General features: G+C 55.4%; 5 protein-coding genes across 5 annotated transcripts; 3 read left to right on the forward strand and 2 right to left on the reverse strand.

The window, feature by feature from the left end:
* Positions 1–823: 823 nt before the first annotated feature.
* SPBR_03903 (uncharacterized protein) lies at positions 824–3,475 on the forward strand (the record flags this gene model as incomplete). The annotated part of the gene is made up of 1 exon (XM_040762191.1): positions 824–3,475. The coding sequence occupies one exon, from the start codon at positions 824–826 to the stop codon at positions 3,473–3,475; it is 2,652 nt and encodes an 883-aa protein (XP_040623210.1).
* A 463-nt stretch (positions 3,476–3,938) lies between these two features.
* Positions 3,939–4,309, forward strand: SPBR_09259 (DASH complex subunit DAD3; the record flags this gene model as incomplete). Its single annotated transcript, XM_040767385.1, has 2 exons — positions 3,939–4,079; positions 4,151–4,309. The coding sequence occupies 2 exons, from the start codon at positions 3,939–3,941 to the stop codon at positions 4,307–4,309; spliced, it is 300 nt and encodes a 99-aa protein (XP_040623211.1).
* Positions 4,310–4,608: 299 nt separating this feature from the next.
* Positions 4,609–6,182, reverse strand: SPBR_03938 (small subunit ribosomal protein S5; the record flags this gene model as incomplete). The annotated part of the gene is made up of 2 exons (XM_040762226.1): positions 4,609–4,829; positions 4,946–6,182. The coding sequence occupies 2 exons, from the start codon at positions 6,180–6,182 to the stop codon at positions 4,609–4,611; spliced, it is 1,458 nt and encodes a 485-aa protein (XP_040623212.1).
* A 1,323-nt stretch (positions 6,183–7,505) lies between these two features.
* SPBR_04023 (uncharacterized protein) lies at positions 7,506–7,721 on the forward strand (the record flags this gene model as incomplete). The annotated part of the gene is made up of 1 exon (XM_040762310.1): positions 7,506–7,721. The coding sequence occupies one exon, from the start codon at positions 7,506–7,508 to the stop codon at positions 7,719–7,721; it is 216 nt and encodes a 71-aa protein (XP_040623213.1).
* Positions 7,722–8,480: 759 nt separating this feature from the next.
* Positions 8,481–10,565, reverse strand: SPBR_03921 (uncharacterized protein; the record flags this gene model as incomplete). Its single annotated transcript, XM_040762209.1, has 2 exons — positions 8,481–9,380; positions 9,525–10,565. 2 exons carry the CDS (start codon positions 10,563–10,565, stop codon positions 8,481–8,483), a joined length of 1,941 nt encoding a protein of 646 aa, XP_040623214.1.
* Positions 10,566–10,878: the final 313 nt, after the last annotated feature.

A 10,878-nucleotide genomic window follows, 5' to 3' on the forward strand; every position in this document is an offset into this window, starting at 1 on the left:
GAGCTGGTAATAACGGTCGCCCATCAAGGACAACGCCTTCCGTATGGAGTTGCCTTAGACTGCCTTCGTGTACCGGTCGTGGCTGCCAGTATATTTTAACAATAAAGGAGTGTTTTATAAAAACAGGAAAGAACAAGTGAACTTTGGATACCAATACGGCATCAGCTCAACCGCACTTTCTAGTTGCGTGACTGACATTACTTTCTACAACAGCTGTGTGGGAAAGAGCGACCTGGCGCTTGCTCTTCTAACTTGGTGGGAAAGTATTGTAAGCCAAGCTGCCATTTTATGGACGCACCAGTAAGGCAGGAAAGGGTTGCTAATATTGACAGTCTTAAAAGACATTCTTATTTGATATGCGCCTTGTATGCATTTTGCGGATTTGTGCTCCTTGATCGGCTCAGCGTGCAGGGGTCATGGCTGTAATACCAATCACGACAGCACAGCCAGCCTTCTGGGGCAGGGCGCGCCGTAGCTGCATGTGAGATTCGCAGCTCTTTCCAAGTATTTTGAGAGATTCGGTCGCGCCTTCTCTATCTGATTCCGCGCGGCGGTCGTTCTTTCTTATATACTTTGTTGATTTCTTCAGGCACCCCCTTTTTTCCCCTAGCCCTCGCCCGCCATCTCCTTGTCTCCTTTTCCTCTAGATACGAGGAGGAAGTTTTAGCTTCTCAACCTGAACGCCACATTCTGTTTACTTTGCCAGCTACTCTACTTGACGCATGCTGTTTCGTAGGTCCGAGGTAACCTTTCTCCTCTCGTGTTGACTTGTCTCTGTTATCTAACATCATAGTTGATAATCTAGTACAGCCTCACCCTCACAATGTCGACCAAGGAGGCGGAAAGCCGCGCGGCAACACAGGCAACTACTCCTGCGTCGATGCGCAATGGGTCGTCTGCGTCCACTGCCGTTCCACCATCAAGTGACACCGGTCCAGCAGGACGGGAGCGCAGCCAGCAGCAGACCAGCAGCTCCTCCTACTCAGAGCCTCTGCGCTATGGTGCAAATATGCCAGCATCATACGAGCCACTGTTTGACGGTGCGTACGACAGCGATCATGAAATGGACGGGGCTAAGGATGCTGTCCCACCCGACACATGTCCCGCGGCATACATTCTCGAGTGGGGCCCGCAGCAGTCTTGCGTTCGCTCCCCTCTCGATATCGACGACGCCGTGCTCAGCAGCGTCTCTTCTTTGTCCGGCGGTGTAGCGGGCGAAAGCTCCTCGCGCGTGAACTTCCTTCGCCATGTGTGGCAGTGCGACCACAAATTGCCGTTGTCACCATCCGTGGCAGGGCGCATGTTTGTCGGGCTACCGGCATCAGCTACGTGCAGGCTCTACGTCCTTCGTGACACTGGCGATGAGGAGACCAATCGTCTTCTCTGCGCTACCTTTGACGTGGATCCGGCATTCATGTCCGCTCACATTTCTGGACAACGGTACCGCCCGAGAGATCGTCCGTGGCGTGGTGGGAAGGGACATAGTGCCACGTTTTCGGCATGTTCCTACGTGTACCCGCAGACGCTCACTCTCACCGTGAACAAGCCGCTTCCAACGGGTTCGCCTCGTGGCAGTGGGAGTAACAGTCAACTGGATGGACCAGGTGCAAAGCCTCAGACTCCTGCATCCCAGGCTCCTCTCGACAACGGCCTGCAGCACCAGGAAAAGAACGAGGCGACTGCCCCTGTGGCGGAGTCGAAGGCTCCCAGTCAAGAGCCCCGGCACTCCTCGCCTACCTACGATCCAAAGACAGAGATGATCAGCAACCCAGTCGTCATGTTCTGTCGCGCAAGCCTCTGGGCGAGTCCACGTGCCAATGTTCTCTTTCTCGACCGCAATCCTTCATCCACTTCTCTCGAAGATGCTCTGTTAGAGGCTCTGGATGACACGATGGGGCCTGATTCTGCCCCAGACCAGAGTGACAATGGAACACAGCTGGCAACAGCAGCCAGGACGCTTGAAGATTCGCTCTCTGGGCTTGTCTACGACCAATGGCTGGACTTTGTTGATACACTCAGTGTCAGCAACCGCGAAATCAACCCGGGAAGAATCAACAGAAAGCTTCTTTGGGGAATGTCGCAGTACCTGGAGCAGAATCTGACCATAGCTCGCACGCACGAAAAGAAGGTACACATGGCAAAGCAGCATCAGCTTCAGTCGGCACAAGAGACGGACAAGGCTTCGTTGGAAAATGCAGGTCCCTTCTACTATGATGGGCAGCAATTTGCAGGCTCGGACGACTGGAAGGAGCTTCTCTCCCGCCTAGAGCGAATTGTGGCATTACTTCCGTTGCAGAGTCGGAACCCATTGGTTGCTGCCACAGGTGGTAACATGGCCCGATTCACCGCGTCAGACACGTCATATACTGTCAACCGCATCCCCTCTCAGGACACTCAAGAAGTGGCCATTCATAGTGCACCGGAGCTTGGTCTAGGCAGTAGCACATCCACTCCAAAAGGCCCTCTCCCTGGTGGCATCAATGACCCATCTCGACAGCCGTTCAGTCGCACGCCGGAGGGACAAGAAGCTCTCAGCAGAATATCTTACATGGGTGGAATCTTGCTGCCGTTCTCTATCATCGCCGGCGTACTCTCCATGTCAGATCCGTTTGGTCCGGGCGACCGCCTATTCTGGGTCTTCTGGGTCATCACGCTTCCCATAACATGCTTTACGCTAACCATTATTTACGCCGATGACATTCGAAAGGCTTACATCTGGAAGCCCATGAGCCACAAGAGCCTCCAAGACGCCATCAACAAAGGCGAAGCCGTCACTGCCGACGCGGCGGCTCGTCTGGCGCACGCGGCTGAGAGAGTCATTGACAAGTTCTCTTCCGATGGAGACCCGGAGATTGAGACAGATCCCGTGGCATCGGCGGTTCGCCTCGTCGACGCTCGTGGCAGCAACGGACGGCGGGCTAGGGTCCGTGTCACGACCAAATCAGGTCCAGGTGGACCGACGTTCTACCGACTTGCCGATGTGTCCAATCCCGAGAGCCCACCAGTGTCCCCAGTTTCGGCTCAAGGACCTCCACTCCCCGAACCTGCGACCGTGAGGATAGCGACGGCTAACGTCGAACTCTCAGGCGCTATTCAACACGCTCGAGTACGGCGCCGCCTCGGCATTTTGGGCCCGTTGCAACAGCTTTGGCCCCGAAAGAGCCAACCGAATGTGCCGGCGTCAACTTCGTTACATAATGCTAGCTCAGCTCGGTTCGCAGACGATGTTGAGCCAGGTCTCCCGTCGGGCGACACGGTGGTTATCGACGTCGTCAGACCTAACGTGGACAGCGGCACTGCTGAGATGTTCAGCCGGCCTGTTTCTGGCCTCAATGTCGCCGCCCCTGGCTGTCCGACGATTCTCCTGGAGCAGCGCAACGACGAATTACAGCCCAAGGCATGGCGTCTGCAGCAGCTTGGCTGGGTGGGAGCTTTCAAGACCATGGTCGGCTACCAGCGACCGCGTGACGCCTAGAAGGAGTCCGTCGAGTTGGTACGGCTGCAAAGTCGGAAGACTATCTGATGGAATGACGGAACGATGGAGGCGTTTCATTTATAGGTCATGTGGAACAAGAGCCCATACATCCTGGCGAGAGTCTATGTGTTTTCGGAGTGGAAACGGCGTACGGGATTATGGCGCAAGCGAGGCAATGGTGGATGTGGGAATTAAAACGGGGACCGATGGCCGATGCGTAAAGTACTTTTAGTATGATTATAGCAGCTGCAGGTACAACATACTTATGACGGGTAGTGGCCGCCACACTAAAGTCCTCTCTACGCGTAAACGCGTCCAGGCTCAATAGAAATCATTATCCCCGCATGAGCTCCATACATCAACCTCATCCCTTTCAACTTACGCCCAGTGAGGTCGCAACAGTTTCTTTGACGCCCTCGCTCTGACTACCTCCCTTTTCTTTTCATCGAATTCGAACCCAGCTATGGACGGCGACACGACCGAGATCCTCTCCGCGCCGCCAGCGCCGGCAGGCGCGCCGGGTCCCCCTTCCCACGAGGATCTGACGCCCAAAGAGCAGGCTGTGCTCGAAGAATACGAACGTCTAGCTGAGAACATGAAGAAGGTACCGTTGTCCACTCGGCTCTTTTGCCTCACGGTGTCGACTGGTTGGCCTATGTGCCGCTAACTATACAGCTCGCTGCTCTCCTCGACGACCTGGCCGGCCGGCCGGCAACAGAAACGCTCGACGGGCTACGGGAACTGGAGCGCAAGACAAGTCTTGTGTTTACGCTGCTCAAGGCGAGTGTGTACAGCATCGTGCTGCAGCACCAGATTGACGGCGGTGAGCAGTAGGCATGGATAGAGGGCGGATGAGGTGGACAGCATGGTGGACAGCATGGTGGACAGCGTGGTGGACAAAATGCAACGACGATACCCTCTCGCGCGTCGTTGGGGCGCAACACACGATGGAAAGAATGTCTCGAAAAGGCGTTCATGATTTGATTTTGCCTTTTATTTTTATGCTTTGGTAATATACAAGATATAATGGGGGTGTTTTGAACAAAAAATTACAAAACTATGCTGTTGTTTTCTCCCCCCCCTTTCTGTCTCACCCGCTCGCTGCCTCTGTCTCTCCCAATACTCTGTCCCTCCTAGTATACAGCACCACCAAAGTAGACTTTGCGCACGTCGACCAGCTTCTTGCCGCGGCCAATGGCAATCTGCTCGGGGTCGCGCTGCTTCATGAGGGCGGCGTAGGTAGCCTTGACGACGTTCATCGGGTTGCGCGACCGGGGGATCTTGGCGGCAAGGTCCTGGATACCGGCGGCACGGGCCATTTCAAAGATGTGATGGGGCACACGCAGACCGAAGCCTAGATGACGTTAATTGGAAAGGACACAGACAAAGCAACAAGGCGATTGCTGGTGTTGGGGCAAGGGGGGAGAGAGAGAGAGAGTAGTGCCATGCAGAGGAAATCAAAAAACGTACCTGGAGGACGAGAAAAGAGCCTGACCACGGTGCCAGAGATCTTCTGCTCGACGTTGCCGTAAATGGTGCGCTTCTCGTAGCGCGGAATGGGCCGCATGTTGCGGATGGCGGCCTCCTTGGCCTTGGACCGCGCCGTCGTGAATTCGGTCGACTTGAAGGAGCCCAGGCCCAGACGGCCGTCGCCGTTGCCGGCAATGGCCAGGACGGAGAATTTGCGGATCTTGCCCAAACGCGTCTGCTGGCTCACCATGCGCACGGCCAGCTCCTTGGTCGCGAGCGAGAAAATCTCGCCGACCTGGAGGCCCGTGCGGTGGACCAGGTCGGTGTAGTTGCCCGCCTCGTCCAAGCCGTCGTCGTCCGGGTCCACGAGGGTGGCGTCGCGCGACTCCTCGGAGCTGATGCCGGGCACGTTGTACGGCAGGCCCAGCGCCATGCTCGAGTTGCCCGTCTCCTCGGGCCGGATGCGCGTCTTGCCGTCCCTGTGCACAAGCGTGGGGCGCTCGTGCAGGTACTTGAAGACATCCAAGTCCGAGGGTCCGTGCTTCTCGGCATACTCCACGCGCTCCTCGAGGGACATGCCCTCCCAGTTGATCGACTTGTCGGCGACAAACGACATGGCCCACTCCTCCATATCGTCGATAAACGTATCATCGTCCATGGTCGTAAAGTCCGTGGCGACGTTCTGGGCGGCCGCCGGGTCGCGCGGGCGGCGGTCGACGACGGGCTGGACCTTGCTAAAGTCGTCGTAGTAGTTGATGCCGGCAACACGAGCGGCAGCCGTGCTGCGCAGACGGCCCTGCAGCGCCAGATCGCGTGGGTCGACAGCAGCCTCAGCAGCCTCGAGCGCGGCCAGCTGGGCGGGTGTGTACTTTTCCTGGTAGACCTCCTTGTCCTCTGCAGAGACGTCCGGGAAGTGCTTCTTTGTGAATTCGCTGATCGAGGCGTCGTCGACCAGGCCCAGCTCAGCGGCTGGTACGCTGTTGAAGCGGGGGCGGCGGCGGGCCGGACGCGGCGCAGACGTGTGGAAGTGGCTTGCCTGGACGAAGAAGGGCACGGAGCGGGGGGAGGACGACGGGGCGGATAAGCAAGGCTCGGGGGCTGCTTGTTGTGATGGTGACGGCGTGTGTATTGACGGTGTTGTCGTCGCAGCCGAAAACGATCCTGTGCATCGCCGCGTCTCCGGGCCGCCCGCCAGACGGCGCAGCATGCCGCCGGCCGTTGTGCGTGCAAAGCTCATGGCTCGTTAGGAGTGTGCGTGGATGGCAATTGGCGTCGTGACAGGCGGGACTGTGCAGTCGTAATCGTCGCCTGCGCGCGTGAGCCTTTTCGAAGCTGTCGCCGTCCTGTTTCGGAACAACAGCTAATTTTTTCGGGGCAGTCGCTGTTGCTCAATTGGCAGATACGGAAAATCTGCTGTGACCGCTCTTATCTTATCAAAGGCACGTGATAAATCATGTGCCCTGTGTTGCTAGTGACACCCGTTGGAGAACGAGAGTTTGTGTATTTTTAGCGTCTGCACCCCTGAGAGCACTCATACAAAACACTGGCTGCGAAGCAATGGCAGTCGTACGAGTGATGCGACCGCAGACATGTATAATAGAGACTCCAGTTGAAATCGTCCAAATGAAAAGAAACGGGTGCAAATAGATGCAATCCAGCACCAGTACATGGCCACAGTGATTGTGCATACTGGCTTACATAATTTTATGTACCCTCCTTGGCCCGAGTCGCTCCTTCCCCTGGCGGCAGCTCTCCCCAAAACGGCCAGAATCAGTCGACTCTGCCGCACACCTGAAACACAGCCTTGTTCCAGGAGCATGAACACCGCGTAAATCCGTGGCAGGAGCGAACGGTACTTGTATTTTGTGCCTCTTTGTGCTTCTTCGTTTGTATATTTTCTTGTATGTTTTATGTCTTCGCATCTGCCTGTAGCAGGGCTGGCTTGAGGACCAGCAGCCATGGACTGCCAGCTCAACTCCAGGGACCTCGCACAAAGAGCCCGTCGCTTCGTCTCAGGTCCCTGCTCGCTCCCAAACTCGACGATAATGCCCTGCTGCCCTCCGTCCCCAGTGGAGCTTACGACAAGAGGCGTGGCCATCCAGGTCGACGTAACATCTTGGGTTTCGGACAAGGACAGCACGGTGGACCACTCTGGCGGGTTGTCTGTGCTGTCTGTGTGGTTCCTCGGTCTCTCTCTAATTCTCTGTCTCTCCGTGCTGTCTTCTGTCCTGTCTTCTGTCCTGCCTTTTCTCCTTTCTGTTCCCATTTTCTGACTGTGCCCTTTCCTTCACCTCCCATTCCTCGCCTCTGCTGTTTTGTTTCTTTGTCATTTTGCATCGTGCATGTCGACATTGTCGTCTTCTCGTCTTCTCGTCTTCTCGTCTTCTTCTACGCGACTTGTGATCTCTTTGACACGACCCATCGACTGGTTCCTCTGCAGCGCAGACGTTTTGTTTTCCATTTTTTTCTTTTGTTCTCTGCTTCCCTTTTCTTCTCTTTCCCTCTCGTCATTTCACCGTCCTCGAATACCGCTTCCGCGACCATTGTCGAATCCGTCAACATGGGCCAGTTTGACTGGTTTTCCAAAATCGGCGCCACCAAGGAGGCCGTCGCCACCCTCAACGACCAGCCCGTCCTCTTCTTCATCCTGCTCGCCGTCCTCGCTACCCTCGGTATAGAAATCACCCTGATGTGGCTCATCCACCACGCTACTCTCAAGCCCGAACAGAAAAAGAAGAAGGAGAAGGGCGGCAAGAAGCCACCTGCAAAGAAGTAGAGTTCTGCGCGGGCTGCGGGCGGTGGGCGGTGGGTGTCCCGACAGGCGGATGAGTGAGGGCTCGACCGGACCCATTGTGTGGAAATCGAGACACGAGAAGCCCGAGAATGTCGCACAATCGGGCAATCGAACGAGACACAGACGCAAATGTGGACGCAACGTCTGGGTGATGCCGACAAATGCCGACTCAAGTTACCCTATGTTCGTTCGAACCATCCAGGGGCAGTCATACTTCCTCAGTATCTCGACCACCAGCTTATTAAACACGTCAGCAACAAATAAAGACGTCTTCTTGCTCGACGACCTGCTGCCCATGCTTGGTTGCGCTTGTCTTTTGCCGGCCATCTCACGTCTACCCATTTGTCCGGGCGCCTTTTTTTATGTTTTGTTCTCGGTTTAGTTCCCTTTATCAAGAGCGAGCAAGCGACGAGCGGGCGATGCATCGATGACAAGACAGCATAAGGCACAACGCATGCCTTGCTTCGAGCGTCCAATTTCTTCTTTTTTATATATTGTACATACATCTGGACGAGGGAGCTGAGATTTCTAGACGCAAGAGCGAGAGATAAGTTTCGTTGTATTTCTTTTTGGTCCCATTTTCTCACCCGATGGCTGGCAGGCTGCATCGAGCGGACAAAGATCCTTTATATTATCTTCCTTTTATTTACATATAAACATAAAAACTTTTCACCTACTCTATTGTCTCTTTTTTCTGCGTCGTGTACTGCGCAGTGGCGTTGCAAATTGCTCCAAATCGGCTCAGAGGCAAACTTGAATGATGTCACTTTCGTCTCGCCAGAGTCCCACACCTTCATCGAGATCCTCTTCGGCAATGTCCATAAACTCAGTTTCGTCGTCGTCCATATAGCCCATATCGTGATGCATAGGCCGACTCTCGTTCTCAAAGTCCCCTAACCTGTCAAGCTGCCATGCATGCATGTCCTGCCATAACGCGGGGCCACTACCCACATCGTCGGAAAGAGTACCATCAAGGCCGTCTTCGTATTCTTGATCTTCATCCAGTACCTCGTTCTCCTCGTAGACTTGGCCGTCTGGCGACCAACCCTCGCTGATCTCGTCAAAACGACTGTCTTCGTCGTCCATGTATTCGTTGGCCTGGTACATGTTTGGCTCGGACCAGGCTTCGATGTCTTGCCAGTCTAGCTCTTGTGCTTCGATTTCGACGTCGTCATCATTAGCTTCTGCATACACCTCCAACTCCAGTGGTTGCTCTTGAGAGCTACCGTCGGCATCCGACGATTGGGTAAAGATGGCCTCCAAGTTGTCGTGACACAAATCAACCACTTGATCCTCGTCCGGCTCAAAGTCTAGACGCTCAATAGTCGGAGAAGAAAACAATTCTACTGGCGATACATGACTTGGTCCAGGTGCTATTGGTAGATACGAAGGGTGGCCAGGTCCTTTTATTGCCCTGGATGCCAGCGTCACCGACACGGGCCGCGACAGATCGGTTTGTTCGTGTACGTCTGGCCTTCGGTTCGGTGGCTTCTTTGGTCGAAGTGGCAGTTGCATCACACTCTTGAGCAAGATCTCTTCGAGTTTCCTCATGAGCGGTCCCTCTTCCGTGTTGGCCTGGACGAACTCGTCAACGCCGCCACTCTCGGCCAGCGCCTCGGCCTTTCTCCGCAAACTGGCAGACTGCGCATTGGTGAAGCTCGCCAAGCATCTGTGAATCAAAGGCAGGTAGACTGCGCGTGAAGACACGGCCTATTATTGTTATGTCAGGGACGAGGACGTTGAAATACGGCCTGGTGGTATTTCAGGTATTCTTGTGAAGCTCACCGTAAAGTAGTGGTTGCTCCATACCGCCGGTGCCACATCCAGCAGTGACGGAGCACCGTGTGGTGCGGAAATGGCATCGACGGGCCGGATACCTGGCACCGGTGGTGCTTTTCCTGCCGTGCCCACGAGCACATGAAGCGCCGTTGTAATGAGAGAGACAGACTGACGCCACGCGGCACTGCCAACCACCAGCACGTCCCGCGGGTCAATGACCTGCTGCTGCCTTTGCCGCCGGGCGGCTTCACTCGGTCGAGGTCGCAAGTTTGGGCGGGCGGGCGGTGGCTTCTCCTCGGATCTGAACGACCGGCTTCCTCCTTTCGACTTTGGCTTTGGCTTGGATCTGCTTGCTGCTTGCGCCTTACTTTTAGCCCTCTTCGTCGCCACCGTCGCTCGCGGGAGCTTGAATCCTTCCGCAGAATATCGGAGACCCAGCTGGCACGTCACGCGCTGTAGTCGGGCCAGTGGGATGCCGCTACCGGCTTGGCTTGGTGCGAACAGTCCTCCGGGCGAGGGTGGATGGGTAACAGTCAAATACAGGAGAGTTGTATCTTCACGAGACCCCGTCTCCGCGCTCCTGCTTCGAACACGTAGTCCTAGCCGGTCCTTCCACGCGGGCCACTCCATAATGGTCTCGCGGAACAGCTCACAAAGGTAGTCGTTGTCATCGTCTTCGCCGTCGCCCTGAGTGCCTCCATTGCTCATACGCTTCCCCTCCAGCATGGGGCGTACAGTCAGGTCGACACTGCGCCCGTCACTGCCAATCCACAGCCGGCCAGCTCGAACAAGCTCGGCAACGCGAGCCGCAGTAACTACCTGGCTGCGGAAAACGCCAGGGTTGTAAGACCCTGGAATGCCTCCCAATGTATCCCAAGCGAGCTCGGCCGTGGCGGTCAAAGTCAGTTTCCATTCAGCATCAAAGGTGACCCATTGGCGACGGGGGAAATGGACTGTCGTTGTTGTCGATGCTGGCGGCAGTGGTGGTAGTAGTGGGGGTGTGGATATCGATGCCATCGCTGCCCCATCGGTAATGGCATCGAGCATGGCAAGTCTTGAGGGGAAAGGGGGAAAAGTAAAAAGAAAAACCAAAAGAAAAAAGGGGGTTGTGTGTTGGCAGACTTTTGCCTTCCTGAACGGAACGGGAAGGAGCGGCGCATCGTCACTCCTGCCGATATTGTTTGTGTGCGGATTTCCAGCTTGAAAGACAAGATTGCTTTATTGGGAAACAACTAGACATAGGTCGTTCGCAGCTTCCAGATTGACAAAGTACCGCCAGGCTGACAGTGGACTAAGGCATTCATTATAGACCAAAAAGTGAAGCATGTAATCTGGCCCTAAAATGTCGGTCAAGTTTATA

This window comes from Sporothrix brasiliensis (genome assembly GCF_000820605.1).
Source record: "Sporothrix brasiliensis 5110 chromosome Unknown Cont12, whole genome shotgun sequence".
NCBI classification, from domain to species: Eukaryota; Fungi; Ascomycota; class Sordariomycetes; order Ophiostomatales; family Ophiostomataceae; genus Sporothrix; species Sporothrix brasiliensis.